Below are 17739 nucleotides of genomic sequence, written 5' to 3'. Positions count from 1 at the left end.
CCGCGTCAAGGCAGGAGAGAGAGAGAGGGAATAGTAGTTTGTGTTTGTGCGCATGCGTGGCTGCCAACGCGTGCATGCGCAGTGGAGTGCTCCTTCCCCGGGCGCCTAGAGAGGACGTCATCAGCCAAGGCGCTTCTCCTGCCTACTACTTCGTGCTTCCTTTGCCTCCATGGACGACGAGGAAGAGACCTACCGGCTGTGGAAGATCCGCAAGACCATCATGCAGGTCTTTCTCCCGCTTCATGGAGGGGTTTCATGCCTCTGCTGGGTTGGGCTCTGTGTTTATTGAGGATGTTGGTGTTTAATTCAGTTTTAAAATCTGTATAGATCCGGCCTGGGCAAACTTTCCGACTTGGGGACCGCATGCTCGGATCCCCTGCTAGGAGGACTGGCTTCCCGGGGATTGAAGGAAGGAAGGAAAGAGAGAAGGAAGAGAAGGACGAAAGGGAGGAAGGGAAGGATGGAAGGAGAAAGAAGGAAGAGAGGGAAGGAAGGAACGACAAAAGGGAAGGAAGGAGAAAGGGTGGAAGGGAAGGATGGAAGGAGAAAGATGGGAGAGAGGGAGGGAAGAGGGAAGGAAGGAAGGACAAAAGAGTAGAAGGGAAGTAGAAAGAGGGAGAGAAGGAAGGAAGGACGAAAGGCATGAAGGGAAGGATGTAAAGAGAGGGAAGGAGGGATGAAGGGAAGGAAGGAGAGAGGGAAGGAAGGAGGAAAGGGAAGGATGGAAGAAGAAAGAGGGAGAGAGGGAAAGAAGGAAAGACGAAGGGGAAGGAAGGAGGAAAGGGTGGAAAGGAAGGACGAAACAGAGGAAGGGAAGGATGGAAGGAGAAGGAGGGAGAGAGGGAAGGGGAAGGAAGGGTGGAAGGAAGGGAAGGAGGAAGGAAAAAGAGAAAGAAGGCAGGCTGAAAGTCTGAAAGGAAGGATGGAAGGAAAGGAAGGAGGAAGGAAAACAGGCTGAAAGGGTGAAGGGAAGGAAGTAAAGACAAAGGGGAAGGAAGTAGGAAAGGGTGGAAAGGAAGGACGAAAGGGAGAAAGGGAAGGATGGAAGGAGAAAGAGGGAGAGAGGGAAGGAGGGAGGAAAGGTGGAAGGAAGGGTGGAAAGGAAGGCTGGAATGGCACCTGTACGTTGGGAAGCCTACTCCCAGCTGGTATAAGAGCTTACCCCTTGCACCAGCCAAAACATGCCTGGGAAAAACAATGGGCATGGAATAGAAAGAAGAGAGAATACCAAGAGGAACTGGGATATGATCCTGACAATACTTACCTGACTGAGGGGGAAAGACTCGGAGCGATCTTTTTCCCAGCGGTAGGAGTGGGTCTGAACATCAGACAGATCAGGAGAATATCCGCCCAAATAGAATGCTTAGCCAATTCTTCAATCCATGGGTTGATAATGCTTCAAAGGGAAGTGGATTCCCTAGCAGGGATGTTAATGCAGCATAAACTGGCCTTAGATTACCTGTTGACCAAGCAGGGGGGTCTTTGTGTATGGCTAAATACCACCTGTTGTCACTATATCAACAAGTCAGGTCAGATTGAGGAAGATGTTGCTAAACTCCATGAGATTGTTACCAAGGTACGAGCTACCTACTCCCAAGCAGATGAAAATTGGTGGAATGGGCTAACTTCATGGTTACCAAGTTTTGGCTGGTTGAAAGGATTATTCTTGGGTATTGTTATGTTGATTTTTATATTCTTTTTAATGATAATGTGCTTTCCCTTCATCATGAAGATATGTCATAAATGTACCGCAAGTACAATTCCTACTTCACGTCAATTAGTGTTAGTTGCAAGAAGACCTGAATATTATAAAAATGTCATAACCAGATATTGATTTTGCTTCAGCTTCTGTATCTTCAGCTTTCGCAAAAGAAGAAAACGGGGGAGTGAAGGGGTGAATAGAGCTTATTAGGAAATTATTAGTGCCTATTGGGAAAAATGCTGAAAACTGTAAAAGCCAGGAAGAGTCTTGCCCTTTGCCATAGAAAGGGTGCAAGGACACGAGGGGAGACAGTTTTGGAAGAGAACAGGAAAGAACAAGATGCAGGGCTGAATGACAGGACGGGATGACATCCAAGGATCTGCAGTCATAACATGAGTACGAGACTCTGTATGTGGGTGAAAGGGCTCTGTCCTTGTAGAGTTGAAAGGGAAGGAGGTGAAAGAAGATGTTTTGAAAGGGAAGTTTGGAAGGGAGGTGGATCTGTTCATGACACGGCAGGAAAAGGGTATAAGAATCAGATTGAAAAGATCAGATGGCACAGGCAGCCTTTTGATAGACATCTGATTTGTCTCGCTGTTCTGTCTCAGTGCGGCCGCACTTGAAATAAAGGAATTTTTGGCTATTATCCCTATGGAGTCTGGCTGACTTTTTAAGATTCACCTTTAGGTTAAAAGGAAAGTTCCCTTCAGAAGGAAGGCTGGAAGGAAGGAAAAAGAGAAGGAAGGCAGGGTGAAAGGGTGAAGGGAAGGATGGAAGGAGAAAGGGGAGGAAGGAAAGAGGGAAGGAAGGACAGAAAAAAAGAGTAGGAAAGAAGGATGAAAGGGTGGAAGGGAAGGATGTAAGAAAGGAAGGAAAGAGAGATGGAAGAAAAGACAAAAGGAAGGTAGGAAGGAGAAAGAGGGAGAGAGGGAGGGAAAATTGGAAGGAAGGAAAGGAAGGAAGGGAAGTGAGAAGGAAGGAAGGACAAAAGGGTAGAAAGAAGGAAAGACTTTAGGGAAGGAAGAAAGGAGAAAGGGAGGAAGAGGGGAGGAAGGAAGCAGGGATGAAAGGGTGGAAGGAAAGAAAGGAGGGAGGGAGGAAGGAGAAATGAAAGAGAGAAGGAAGGAAAGGATGGTGAGAGAGGAAGGCCTGAGAAAACAGCCCAAGGGGCCGCATCCGCCCCCCCGGGCTTGAGTTTGGCCATACCTGCTAAAATATATATATTAGGTTTTAAGTTATATACATATTCTCTTTGGGAGAGATAAATCGAGATACACATAGTAATAATGATAATAATGGTTTCTATCTGTTTCCCTTTCTATTTTTCCTTCCGGTCCTTCCTGGAGGGCTGTACCCAGAAGGTGGAGCTGGGGGGGACTCCTGATCGACCCCCTGGCCATTTGCCAGTGGGATCCTTCAGGGTTACATCCTGACCCCCATGCTTTTTCGTATCTACATGAAACCGCTGGAAGAGATTATCCAGAGTTTTGGAGTTCGGTGTCAAATTTATGCCAATGACACCCATACATTTGATTGGATGAAGGCTAATAAGTTTAAAGTAAATCCAGACAAGACAGAGGTCAGTCCAAAGGCAGATCAGTGTGTGAGGTTATAGCCTGTACTGGATGGGGTCACACTCCCCCTGATGACACAGGTTTGCAATCTGGGGATGATCCTGGTGTCAGTGGTGGCCAGGAGCGCCTTTGCACAACTAAAACTTGTGCACCAGCTACACCCATACCTTGAGACACCAGATCTGGCCATGATAGTAGATGCTTTAGTCACATCCCATCTGGACTGCTGCAATACTCTCTACGTGGGGCTGCCTTTGAAGATACGAGGGTTATCTGGAAAGTAAGATTACAAGATTTTTTAATACAAAGAGTGAATATATTTTAATAAAATTTACATGGATTGTAGCCTTGGTATTACATTATTTTTCCATATAATCACCATTCAGTTCAATACATTTTGTCATCCATGGGATGAGTTTTTGATGCCAGTGTCATAGAAGTTTCCCTCCTCCTTTTTCAGCCAGTTCATCACTTTGATTTTCACCTTGTCGTTGTCAGTAAAGTGTTTTCCACCCAGGTGTCCCTTTGATTTAGTGAACAGATGATAGTCACTGGGTGTGAGATTGGGCCTGTGAGAGGGGTGGCTGAAAACATTCCAGCCAAAGGAAGTCAACCACTCCTACATTGCATGAATTCCCGCTTTTGGAATTCGCTGCCTAAGGAGATCAGGCAAGCCCCCCCCTAGCTGGTTTTAAGAAAGACCTGGCTCTTCCGTTGTGCTTTTGGAGAATGACCATTCAACCCATCTGGTTGTCTTAGTCTACAGCTGCCCTCAGAATAAAGCATCTTCCCATCCCTAAAATGGCTAAATCCCATGGTTCCTCCCTGTTGGCCTCCTTTCCTACAAATGCACTTTTATCCCTATCTCACCCAGGGTTTTAACTTTTTTAACATTTTACCTCACACATTTTGGCCCTCCCTCCGTGTTTGGTTTTAATATACTGTTTTATATTGTTGATTTTGTTATTTTATATTTTGTTATGATGTATTTTGTTACTGTGTGTTTATTATGTTGTATTATCTTGTGCTTGACCTCGTGTTAGCTGCACCGAGTCCCCTTTGGGGAGATGGTAGCGGGTTATAAATAAAGTGTATTATTATTATTATTATTATTATTATTATTATTATTATTATTATGAGCAGTGTGTGGGTGTGCATTGTCATGAAGGAGGCAGACTCCTGCCGTCAGCATCCCATGACATTTGTTTTGGATGGCTCTGCGAGGTTTCTTTATGGTCTCACAATATATTCCGCACTCATTTTGTTACATGATGTCTTGACATTATGTCCTCTCCATAAACATAAATGATTTCGCAATGAATCACAGTGGCGTTCATGCCCTGAGCATTTAGGTAGCGTGTTATAGCGTGAACTTCGCACTTGGAGGGAAACAGAATGAGGACACACACCTCTAACCTTCACCACAATGCTAGTCAATGAGCTCTTGACAACTGGCACTGCTCGTTCGCTTCCGCTGGCTTCCTGCTACATGGCAGTCATACCAACTTCCCGCGAGAAAATTCCCTGCGTGAACTACGTGCCTTGAAACCTTACTTTCTAGATAACCCTCGTATATATCAATCTACCTACCTACCTAAGTCATGACAATGCGCGTCCGCACACCACTCATGCAACACAAGAGTTGCTGACTTCATTTGGTTGGGATGTTTTAAGCCATCCCTCTCATAGCCCCGATCTCGCACCCAGTAACTCTTATCCTTTCACTAAACTGTAGGAACACCTGGGTGGAAAAACCTTTCCATTGATGACAAGGTTAAAATCGAAGTGACAAACTGGCTGAAAAAGCAGAGGGAAACTTCTATGACCCAGGCATCGAAAACCCATCCCACGGATGACAAAATGTATTGAACTGCATGGTGATTATGTGGGAAAATAATGTAATATCTATGCTACAATCCCATGTACGTTTTATTAAAACACATTCATTCTTTGAATTTTAAAAATTCTTGTAACCTTACTTTCCGGATAATCCTTGTAGATAGATCAAGATTTCTACTTTTGAAACTTTCAGGCTTTCAGGCTAAACAGACACATTCTTTCATCCCTTTCAATGGCTAGCTCTGCCATGACCGTGGCTACCTCGTAACCCAAGACGAGCTGGACCAGACGCTGGAGGAGTTCAAGGCCCAGTTTGGCGACAAGCCCAGCGAAGGTCGGCCCCGGCGCACCGACCTCACCGTGCTGGTCGCCCACAATGACGACCCTACCGACCAGATGTTTGTCTTTTTCCCTGGTGAGTGTCTCCTTCAGGTCGCAGAGTGGATAAAGCTTCAGGTTGGACAAATGAATGATAGGCCTGATAATGTGTTTTTTAAATATTCAGAGGAGCCGAAGGTCGGGATCAAGACCATCAAGATGTACTGCCAGCGCATGCAAGAGGAGAACATCACCCGGGCACTCATTGTGGTCCAGCAGGGCATGACGCCATCCGCCAAACAGGTTCTGACATCTATGTGGGATGAAGGGAGGGTGCCCATTCTATTATAATAATAATAATTATTATTATTATTAGCTAGTAATAATATTATTATTACTAGCGCTGCCCGGGTTATTTGAGAAAGGCATTGTGTGCCAAGGTTGGTCTTTATCAGTTATTTCAGTGGCTCGCAGAGGTCTCAGGAAGTTAGTGAAGGTACTGCGAGTCCCATCATCTGTGGTTCATCCTCCTCCAAACTGCACCAGGATGGAGAGTGGGTCCTGGGGGCTCTGTGTCCCAAGTTTGGTCTTGATCGGTCATTAGATGAGGGTTACAACAGTCTTGGGGAGTGAGTGGAGGTACTTGAAGTCCCATCATCCGTAGTCTGTTCTCCTCCAAACCTCACCAGAATTTTGAGTTGGCCATGGGGGCTCTCTGTGCCAAGTTTGGTCTTTATTGGTATTTGGATGAGGGTTGCAGTGATATCAGGAATTGAGCAAAAATACTGCAAGTCCCATCATCCATCTCCAAATTTTCCAAACTGCACCAGGATGTAGAGTTGGTCATGCGGGCTCTGTGTGTGAATTGTGGTTCTGATCCATCATTGTTGGCAGTTGTAATGGTCTCAGGAAGGGAGTGAAGGTATTGCAAATCCTATCGTCCATGGTGCATCCTCCTCCAAACCGCAGCAGGATGTAAAGTGCATCATGGAGACTCAGTGTGCCAAGTTTGGTCTTTACCGGTAATTGGATGAGGGTTGCAGTGGTCTCAGGAATTGAGCGAAGGTACTGCAAATCCCATAATCCATGGTACATCCCTGGCCAAACCACACCAGGGCGTAAAGTGGGTCATGAGAGGTCTATGTGCCAAATTTGGTCTAGATCAGTCATTGGATGAAGGTCACAGCGGTCTCAGAAAGTGAGTACTGCAAGTCCCATCATCCATGGTCCATCCTCCTCCAAACTGCAGTAGGATGTAGAGTGAGTGAAGGTATTGCAAATCCCTCAGGCCCTTTCCTTTCTCTTCTCATCCACTTGAGAATGTTAGAATGTTTTTGTTTTTTTGTTTTTTGTTGTGTCAGGAGCGACTTGAGAAACTGCAAGTCGTTTCTGGTGTGAGAGAATTGGCCGTCTGCATGGACGTTGCCCAGGGGACGCCAGGATGTTTTGATCTTTTACCATCCTTGTCATCTGCAGTCCTGCCAGCACAGGGTTTAACCCTTTGGCCAATCAGAAACCATATGCAAATTTCCTTTCCCCTCTCAGCCACTTGAGAGTTTTTGAATGTTTTGGCTGGCCGATCAGAGGCATTATGCAAATTGTACCACAGTGGGAGCCAATCAGAAAGCTGCCACATACTCCTACCTCCGCCACACACATACATACATACATACACTGCATTGTGTGGCAAAGGTGTTCTTTATTAATTATCAGTTAGTGAAGGTACTGTGAATCCCATCGTGCATGGTCCATCCTCCTCCAAACAGCTCCTGGATGTAGAATGGGTTATGGTGGCTCTGTGTGCCAAGTTCGATCTTACTCTGTCATTGGTGAGGGTCACAGTGATCTCATGAAGTGTGTGAAGGTACTGCAGGTCCCATCATCCATGGTCAATCCTCCTTCATACCACAACAGGATGTGGAGTGGATCATGGGGCCCTGTGTGCCAAGTTTAGTCTAGATCAGTCATTGGATGAGGGTCGCAGTAGTCTCAGAAAGTGAGTTAAGGTACTGCAAGTCCCATCATCCGTAGGTCCTCCTCCCTAAACTGCACCAGGATGTAGAGTGGGTCATGGGGGCTCTATGTGCCAAGTTTGGTTTTTATCAGTCTTTGTTGGGGGCCGCAGTGTTCTGTGGAAACCGAATGGTTGGAAAGTACTACACATCCCATCATCCATTGTCTGCCCTCCACGAAACCTCACCAGGAACTAAAGGGGGTCATGGGGGTTATGTGTACCAAGTTTGATCTTCATCGGATGAGGGTCGCAGCGGTCTCGGGAAATGAGTGGAGGTACTTGAAGTCCCATTATCCATGATCCGCCCTCCTCCAAACCACAGTAGGAAGTAGATTGGGTTATGGGGGCTCTGTGTGCCAAGTTTGGCCTTTATCGGTCTTTGTTGGGGGTCACAGTGATCTCTGGAAGTCGAAGGGGTTATGGTGGCTCTGTGTGCCAAGTTCGATCTTACTCTGTCATTGGTGAGGGTCACAGTGATCTCATGAAGTGTGTGAAGGTACTGCAGGTCCCATCATCCATGGTCAGTCCTCCTTCATACCACAACAGGATGTGGAGTGGATCATGGGGGCTCCGTGTGCCAAGTTTAGTCTAGATCAGTCATTGGATGAGGGTCGCAGTGGTCTCAGAAAGTGAGTTAAGGTACTGCAAGTCCCATCATCCGTAGGCCCTCCTCCCTAAACTGCACCAGGATGTAGAGTGGGTCATGGGGGCTCTATGTGCCAAGTTTGGTTTTTATCAGTCTTTGTTGGGGGCCACAGTGTTCTGTGGAAACCGAATGGTTGGAAAGTACTTCACATCCCATCATCCATTGTCTGCCCTCCACCAAACCTCACCAGGAACTAAAGGGGGTCATGGGGTTTATGTGTGCCAAGTTTGATATTCATCGGATGAGGATCTCAGTGGTCTCGGGAAATGAGTGGAGGTACTTGAAGTCCCATTATCCATGATCCGCCCTCCTCCAAACCACAGTAGGAAGTAGATTGGGTTATGTGGGCTCTGTGTGCCAAGTTTGGCCTTTATCGGTTTTTGTTGGGGGCCACAGTGGTCTCTGGAAAACGAAGGGGTTGAAAGTACTACGAATCCATTATCCTTTGCCGTCCTCCCCCATACCTCACCAGGATGTACAGGGGGTCATGGGTGTTATGTGTGCCAATTTTGGTCCAGGTCCGCTGCTTGTGCAAGTCTCTGTGTCCTGTGAAAGTGGGAGCCAATCAGAAAGCTCCACATACACTTCTTCTGCCCTCCGCATACATACATACAAACAAACATTCACTTTTATTATATAGATAGATATAGATAGATATAGATTATTATTATTATTATTATTACTACTACTACTGTATTATTATTACTAGTAAACCCCATTTTCCATTCTTCCTTTCTCTCCAGTCCCTGGTAGACATGGCGCCTAAGTACATCCTTGAACAATTCCTTCAGCAGGAACTTTTGATCAACATCACTGAGCATGAGGTGAGAAGGGGTGAAAAATCCAAGCAGATGTTCCATATGTAGTATTAAGAGTTGGAAAATACATATTTCGACAGGTTGAGTTCGAATTTCACAGACCTGCTAATGCAGGTTGAGCCCTGTCTCAAAAATTATCTCTGATTTCCTGACCATCGAAGGCAGCACCTGATATCAGTCAAGGTCCTATAGAGCAATCAAGACTTTCTGTATATATTTCAGATTTCAATATTAATGTAAAAATACGTAGTATGATTTTACACTCAAGTAAAATAAACATTAAATATTAAATAACCAGAAAAATAAATTAAGGTGTAAACACTAATCTGGAATCTGCTATTGCAACACATCCAATGAAGTGGTTTAAAACCAATATAAACAAAGATTAGGACTAAGCACGTTGAGAAACACTGTTCTGTGTAATCCAGATTGTGTGGGTTAGCGACTATAGCTACTGTGGGGGGAAAGAGCATGGATTGTGTATTATTGTGTTGTGAATCACTCTCATTCCCCTGGATAGTTTTCCAAACCCTGTGCTTGGCTCATCTCATATTCCTCTTGCCTCTACAGCTTGTTCCCGAGCACGTAGTCATGACCAAAGAAGAGGTGACAGAGCTGTTGGCGCGATAGTATCCTTTTTTTTGCCTCCCCAAAATGGTTGTCCTTCATGTGTCAACAAAGGGAGGAAGCTAAAGGCTCTTTCAGGGCGCTGTGTTTCTCCCCAAACTCCAGCTCTAACTTAGTTGTGAAGTTAGGGTTCAAGATGATGTCAGAAGGAGCCTTCTTGCGGTTTAGATCTTAACCTTCCTATTTGGGAAGGCCCTTTTTGTGTTAGTCTTTTCCTCAACCCTTCCAACTAGCAAGCTGAGAGAGAACCAGCTTCCTCGGATACAAGCAGGAGACCCTGTGGCGCGCTACTTTGGGATCAAGCGAGGACAGGTAAAGCCCCATTGAGAACAGAGTTGGCTTCCATCTGCATTTGGTTGGACTTTATAGGCAGCAAGATGCCAATGTTGGTGGGCATTTTGGCTCAAGGTGCTAAAACTGTTTCTGGTCCCTGTTGTTTCAGTTGAAAGCTGGAGCCAGGACTCCTTTCGGTTTGATTTATTTATTTATTTGTCAGAAGCAAATTGAGAATATAATTATCTATATATATAAAATCCAAAAGGGTGTTATTAGGGACCGCAAAACGCGAAAACCCCCAGACGAAAAATCACCAAACTTGGCGTACACATACCTCAAACCACAAGGTATGCACAACACTCATCACAAATCAAAACAACATTACAACAAACTCACAATCACAGAAACAAACAGAGCATGCGCAGAGCTGTCCCGGCGCACGCACATGGCCGGACCACGCCCCCTCTGCGGAAGCCATGCCCTTCCGTTTGCCGCCCCGCCCCTACCCGCCCATACGCCATCCTTCCCTCCTCCTCCTCCCCCGCCCATGCCCCTCCGAGACAGCCACGCCCCCACCCTCCGCCGCCCCGCCCCAGTGGCTGATCGATTGTGTAAATGTTAAATGTTGATGGAACAAGCATGCTTCCCTGAGGCAGGGCATTCTTCTGTTTTTGCCATCTGCTTCTCTGATTAGGTCTCATTAGGAAACCAAATCGGTACCATTCAAAGCCACAATAATGGACCTCTTCTAGTCTGATTAGAAAGCCAAATTGGTATGATTAGGAGCCCAAATGTATACATGGACTCCTTTTGGTACGATTCAAAAGCTGAATGTGGTTCGATTAGATGAGTGGTTCTCAATGTGGGTCACCAGGTGTTTTGGCCTACAACTCCCAGAAATCCCAGCCAGCTTACCAGCTGTTAGGATTTCTGGGAATTGAAGACCAAAACATCTGGGGACCCACAGCTTGAGAACCACTGGATTAGATGCTCAAAAAAAGGACTTCTTTGGCACTGGGATTTATAGTTCATCTGCAATCACTGAACACTCTGAACTCCACCGATGATGGACCTGGTCCAAACTTAGCACACAGAACCCCATGACTAACTCAACCTACTGGAGGGGTTTGAGGAGTCTGACTCGCCATAGTGGGAGTTGTAGTTCACCCTGCAGCCAGAGAGCACATTGAAGCTCACCAATGATTCATGTAGAGTAAATTTGCCCAACATAACAAACTTTAAGTACTGATAAAGAGTTTTTCGGTGTTAGCCTGGCATGATGTGAGTTGTAGTTCACTCACAACCTTATGCATTTTGTATAATTAAAAATTGACTTTTTCAAATAACTCAGGAAATGCCAGGGACCCAAACTAGTGTGTGTGCGTGTATATATATATGTCTTATCCTCTTTTTTCCAGGTGGTGAAGATCATCCGTCCCAGCGAGACGGCCGGCCGGTACATCACTTATAGGCTGGTGCAATAGTAGTTTTGTCAGGTATTTTGGACTCGTCTGCCTCAGTCTTCCGTTCCCACTTTTACCTGACTTTGCAATACCAGAATGGGCAAATTGTAGCCGACAAGTGACTATTTTGGGCAGCTCTTGGAACCTTTTTGCCCAGTCATGCTGGAGAACCTAGAGCTTACCTTTTTGGAGTTTTCCTGACTCAGGTAAAAGGGCCATACTCTCATCCCGATGGTGCCTTTTGTTATCTTCCATCTAGTTTGACCGCTTCCTTCTGGAGATGACCGCCTGGCTTGTCTAACCGCCATAATACCAGATTGACCTCTCTGTCTTCCCAGCATGGCTCTTGACACCTTGGGAATCCCAAAGACTCTTGAAAGGGTTGCCCCAGTCAATGCCCTGCCATTCTCTCTATGCTCAGCCATCTTTTCTAGGTGAAAATGGGACTCGCTCTAAATGGACACTAGGGTTTGAAACCTGAAATCCGGAAAGCTTCCTCTCCAATGCAACTGCTGTAATAAAGGTTTAGGATGTTTTGTTTTCAATCTGTGGGTTCCTCATTTCGCCTTTGAGAGGAAGGTGGGCGCATTCATGTCTGTGAGTCTGGCAGAAATTAGGAACAACTTGCTGCGAAAGGAACTCTCTACTTTTGGGTTCTTTAAAATCAAGTTTTCTTGGAGAATCTTTCATGCTTTGGGTGTAGGTTCCTGTGGGGCAAGAAGGGTTGGACTAGATATCTACTGAGGTTCCCTTCTAGCTCTGTGATTCTGAGACTTCTCTTATGAGAGAAGGAGAGTGGGCTAGATGACCTCTGGGGGTCCCTTCTAGCTCTGATTCTAAGACCTCTCTTATCAGAGAAGGAGGATGGACTAGATGGCCTCTGGGGGTCCCTCCTAGCTCTATGATTTTGAGACTTCTCTTATCAGAGGAGGGTGGACTAGATGGCCTTTGGGGGTTCCTTCCAGCTCTTGATTCTCTCACGTCAGAAAAGGGGGTTGAACTAGATGGCCTTTGGGGGACCCTTCTAGCTCTGATTCTAAGACCTCTCTTATCAGAGAAGGAGGATGGACTAGATGGCCTCTGGGGATCCCTTGTAGCTCTGTGATTTTGAGACCTCTCTTATCAGAGGAGGGTGGACTAGATTTCATCCTAGATTTCGTGTGTTTCCTCCACCACAGACATCCTAGTGTTTCTGACTCTCTCAGTTGGTGAGAAGTTTCCATGACACCACCCATTGCCTTTCCCATAACCCCTTCCTATTCTTTTCTATAGCACACAGCAAACAGAGGAATTGATAAGCAACTGAACATACTGGAAGGGTTTGGGGAGAGTTCACAATGATTTATAGGAGTTGTAGATACTGGGATGTATAGTTCACCCACAATCTAAGAGCACTGAACTCCACTAACAATGGACCTGGAACTAACTTGGCACACAGAACCATACCATTTTGAGACCTCTCTTATCAGAGAAGGAAGGTGGACTAGATTTCCTCCTAGATTTCGTGTTTCCTCTACCACAGACATCCTAGTGTTTCTGACTCTCAGTTGGTGTGACGTTTCCATGACACCACCCATTGCCTTTCCCATAACTTGGCACACAGAACCATACCATGACCAGCAAACCATACTGGAGGTCTTTGGAGGGATTTATAGGAGTTGTAGTTCACCTACATCTAGAGCGCACTATGAACCCAACAAGGATGGATCTGAACCAAACTTGGCATGCATACCCGATACCCCCAAATTTGAATACTAGTGGGTTTTGAGGGGAATTGGCCTGAACATTTTGGAGTTGTAGGTACTGGCATTTTAGTTCACCTGCAATCAGCGAGCACTCTGAGCACCACCAAAGATGGAATTGGATCACACTTGGCAAACAGAGTGCCCATGACCAGCAAAAAATACTGGATGTCTTTGGGGGAAATTCACCTTGACTTGAGGGAGTTGTAATTCACCTACATCCAGAGCACACAGTGAAGCCAAACACCGATGGATCTGGACCACACTGAGCACACAGACCTGACATGCCAAAGTTTGAATACTGGAGGGGTTTGGGGGGAACTGATCTTCCTTTCTGGGAGTTGTAGTTCACCCACAACCAGGGAAACTGTGACCTCCACCGATGATGGACTGGGACCAAACTTGGCACACTGAACCCGCATGACTAACTCAACCTACTGGAGGGGTTTGAGGACAGACTCACCATAGTGGGAGTTGTAGTTTACCCTCCAGCCAGGGAGCGCACTGAACCCCATCCATGATGCATCCAAAGCACATTTGCCCAACATAAAGTACTGATGGAGTTTCTCATAGGCATGATGTGAGTTATAGTTCACCCACAACCTTATGCATTTTGGGCAATTAAAAAACTGACTTTTTCAAATAACCCGGGCGACGCTAGGTACCCAAGCTAGTATACATATAAAATAAAGTGTTGACTTTTATTTCCAAACGGCTCTTAATACATAAGTCTTTTGCAGCATGATGTACATTGGCTCAGAACGGCCTAAAACAAGGCACATAGCTAAAAGACAGAATAACATCTATACAGATCATTAAAAATCATGAGGTTTGTGCACACAATCCTTTGCAAATAGGAAATGCGACGCTGAGTACCGTTCCAAGCTAAGCTCCTCAAAGATTAGCTCCTCAAGCTATATATATATGTATGTGTGTGTGTGTGGAAGGGAAAAAGGAAGAGGGGCCGACTAAGGGCAAGATGAATGGATGGCATCCTTGAAGTGACTGGCTTGACTCTGAAGGAGCTGGGGGTGGTGACGGCCGACGGGGAGCTCTGGCATGGGCTTATCCATGAGGTCACAAAGAGTTGGAAACGACTGAACGAATGAACAACAACACGTGTGTGTGTGTGTGTATATGTGTGTGTGTGTGTGTGTATTGATGGTTTCATGCACAACCTTCCTTTGAAAATACGAAAGGAAAGTCAATCTGATTCTCCATTAAAATACCCCTAATATGATCTTAGCTCAACGGGACCCTCCATTAAAGTATTCCTAATATGATTCAAATATAATAACATAGCCCATTCTCCCTCTAGTTTTTTTGTTTTTGCTGCAAGAGAAATAAAACCAAAGACATTGGCGAGGACCCCAAAGATCATCTAGTCAGACCTCATTAAAATATACCTAATATAATTCAAATGTAGTATGATGTGTCTGTGATTAATATTCTGTAGTCCTTACATGTGTGTGTGTGCATGTGTGATATGATAAAGATCTAGTCAATGCAGAGTTTGTGCTGTGGGATATAATGGGATATAGGCCTATTTGTAAAGGTAACTCAAGCAACCAGAAACAACTGATCTGGAAAGCCTCGTGGGTACCGGTTAACTGGGAGTCTACATATTTCAATTGACATATGCAAACATTGTGAAGAAAGGAGACTTAAAGGGACCTTCAGGCTATATCTTATGATTCCAAGACCTCCCTTGTCAGAAAAGGGGTTTGGACTAGATGGCCTTTTGGGGAGGATCCCTTCTAGCTCTATGCTTCTATCTCTATTGTCAATGCAATGTTTTTTGTTTGGACTGGGTCTCATCCCCAAAAGATCTCAGTACCGGAAATACCCAACGCAAGAATACGATGACATGTTAGGTGGCCAGTGAAATGTGCTGGGAGGCCACTAGCCAAGTATCTCGTCTCTCCCAAAGACAGAGTCTTCCTCCGCATCTCTTCCCTGCGGCACCGAGACGTCCTCAGACTCCGAATGGCTCCGGGCGCCTTCCTCGTCGGCAGACGGTGTTTCCTCATCGGCGCTGGACTTGCTGTGCCGAGCTGTGCGGGCCGGCGGGTCTCCTTCAGTGTTGTCGTCCTCATCCGAATCCGAGTCGATGAAGCGAGCACTCGATTCTGCACAAGGGAAACAAAGAATGGTCGTCTTGGGATCGAACACAAACACATGGTGTGATGTGGCAGCTAGAAAGGCGAAAGCGATTCTAGGCTGCATTTAGAGGCAGGAAGTGATCGTCCCACTGTTCTACTTTGACCAGGTCTCATTTGGAATTATAATAATAATATAAATAATAAACCTTTATTTGTACCCTGCTACCATCTCCCGGAGGACTTGGTGCGGCTTACAAGAGGCCGAGCCCAAATACATCAGTAAAAACACAACAACAACAACAATACAATAAAATGAACTCAAAACAAAGCAATAAACATTAACGAAACAGTTTACTGGAGCATGAAAGGAATCGGTTAATGTGTGTGTGTCAACTGTAAAATATAATACATGAAACCGATTGGTTGGGAAATGCCCAGGGCACAGGCTGAGCCTGGTACTTTTGGATACTGTTACATTTTTGTTCAAGCTTGAGCTATGCAGGTGTACAGAGAAGAAAGAAGCAGAGAGAGTTTGGAGTGTGTTTTCTCTTCATGAGCTGCTGAAGGAGTTTATCCACATGGACAAAGACCATTTTAAATCTCTCACAAAAGGACATTATGTGAGTTGATGCAACTGATCACATTGTACATATGTTGTTCTGAACTACGAAGAGTAAACTATTTTTTCTTTACTGTTCACTTGCATAGCATATTTTTCTTTCTCTGGCAAGGCAGTGTGTGGGCTAATCAAATGTGAATTATACATGGTTTATTTAACATCACACCACGCAGTTCAAAGCTGGAAAGGTATCCGTGCCAAAAGTTTGGAAGGGAAGAGCTACCAATAAGGAGCCAACTGAGAAGGGAGAAAGTGGGACAGCGGAGGATCCGGACAAAGGCACGGATCCGTCTCACCTTCGTGAAGTGCGGCCTCATCCGGGTCCGGCGTTGACACGAGGTCCGGCGTCCCATCGTCCTGGAAGCGGGAGACAAAATGGGTGAGGCTAAGACTGAGTATTTGAGAAGATGATCCCATTGAGGAGCAGGCAAGCTTGCCTTCTGCGTCTCCAGAGGAGCCATCAGCAAGAAAAGTGACCCCACCTCCACAGTTGGGAGAACCTAAGAACTGTTCATACTGTGTGTTCCTGCCTGGTCAAATGGGGTTGGACTAGATGGCTCTTGTGGTCCCCAACAATAGGATTTGACACCACAGAGCCCTACAAAAGCTTCCACTCACCTGGTTCCCTGTCACTTCCTCTTCTTCCTCTTCTTCCTCTTCCAAGCCAACCGCAAGTGCCGGGGACGTCTCGAAGATGTCAGGGTAGAAGATGATGAAGGCCTCAATGATGCGGGCCTGGTGGGGATAGTCCACCAAGGAGGAGAGGGAAATGGTGGCCTCGGTGGGCCGGGGGCGCATCAAGGTGGGGCCAAAGACAATGCCCAGGTTGCCAGGGGTCATCTTGTTCTCTCCCTCGGCAGCCACGATCCTGGGAAACAAAGGCAGAAATGCATTGTTTGAACGGGAATGTTTTGGGGGGAGAGGTCAAATAGGGTTGAGGCACAGAAGGAAGGGAGCGCTCACCTTCGCAAGTGCTGGACGAGGAAGCGCAAGGTGGCCCTGTTCTCAGCTGGCAGTTCCTTGGCCAGCAGCTCCCGCAGCTTGGACACAAGCGCCAGCACAGCCGGGTCGGTCTCGGGCCCCTTGTTGACCATTTCGGCAGCGTTTTTCCCTCCCTGGAGGCTCTCCTTGGCCAACCCCATCAGGGCATTGTACATCCGGAAGGGCAGGATGGGCTCTGGCAGCTGGAAGGCAAGGAAGGAGTGGCAGCAGTGGCTTTGCAAGGCCTTTTTCCACCTTCTCTGGATATCGGAGGGGCTCCCTGCTGTCCCTTCTTTCTCATTCTTTGACCTCATCCCTTTCCTCCTTTCCAATCCCTCCCTTCCTTCCCTCCATTACTTTCTTCCCTTTCCTTCTCCTACTTCAACCATTCCTTCCTTCCTTCCTTCCTTCCTTCCTTCCTTCCTTCCTTCCTTCCTTCCTTCCTTCTTTCCTTCCTTGCCTCAGTTACTTTCTTCCCCTTCTCCTACTTCAACCTTTCACTCCCTTCTTTCTTCCCTTACCCTCATACTTTCAGCACTTTCCTATTTCTTCCTGCCTACCTTTGCTCCTTTCTTTTTTTCTACCTTTCCCACTTTCCTATCCCTCCTTCCCTTACCTCCTTTACTTTCTTCCGCCTCTTCTCCTACTTCAACCTTTCGTTCCCTTCTTTCTTCCCGTCCCCTCATACTTTCCTCCCTTTCCTATCTGCTTACTGTTGCTCCTTCCTTCTTTCTTTCCTTCCTTCCTTCCTTTCTTCTCATACTTCCCCCCTTTCCTATCCCTTCCTCCCATGCCTCCTTTATTCTTCTCCCTCTTTTTCTACTTCAACCTTTCGTTCCCTTCTTTCTTCCCTTCCCATCATACTTTCCCTACTTTCCTATCTCTTCCTTCCTACCTTTGCTCCTTCCTTCCTTCCTTCCTTCCTTCCTTCCTTCCTTCCTTCCTTCCTTCTCATGCTTCCCCCCTTTCCTATTCCTCCCTCCCCTCCTTTACTTTCTTCCCCCTCTTCTCCTACAAC

At 46.2% G+C, this 17739-nt stretch overlaps 2 protein-coding genes across 2 annotated transcripts in view; one reads left to right on the top strand and one right to left on the bottom strand.

Moving 5' to 3' along the window:
• The first annotated feature begins 80 nt into the window (after nt 1–80).
• POLR2E (RNA polymerase II, I and III subunit E) lies at nt 81–11822 on the top strand. The gene is made up of 7 exons (XM_060784922.2): nt 81–226; nt 5356–5530; nt 5621–5736; nt 8837–8917; nt 9482–9540; nt 9772–9850; nt 11233–11822. Exons 1-7 carry the CDS (start codon nt 170–172, stop codon nt 11296–11298), a joined length of 633 nt encoding a protein of 210 aa, XP_060640905.1. The 5' UTR covers nt 81–169; the 3' UTR covers nt 11299–11822.
• A 2336-nt stretch (nt 11823–14158) lies between these two features.
• Nucleotides 14159–17739, bottom strand: part of ARHGAP45 (Rho GTPase activating protein 45) — a 29212-nt gene continuing 25631 nt past the window's right edge. The window contains exons 19-22 of the mRNA XM_060784925.2: nt 16704–16924; nt 16359–16608; nt 16037–16097; nt 14159–15148 (exon numbers count right to left, since the gene is read on the bottom strand). Of these exons, the coding sequence (XP_060640908.2) occupies nt 14922–15148; nt 16037–16097; nt 16359–16608; nt 16704–16924 (759 nt within the window). The 3' untranslated portion in view covers nt 14159–14921. The remainder of the gene's footprint in view (nt 15149–16036; nt 16098–16358; nt 16609–16703; nt 16925–17739) is intronic.

The sequence above is a fragment of the Anolis sagrei genome, chromosome X (assembly GCF_037176765.1).
Source record: "Anolis sagrei isolate rAnoSag1 chromosome X, rAnoSag1.mat, whole genome shotgun sequence".
Taxonomy (NCBI): domain Eukaryota; kingdom Metazoa; phylum Chordata; class Lepidosauria; order Squamata; family Dactyloidae; genus Anolis; species Anolis sagrei.
Note: the sequence above shows the minus strand (reverse complement) of the source record. Positions and strands in the feature narration are given on the sequence as shown.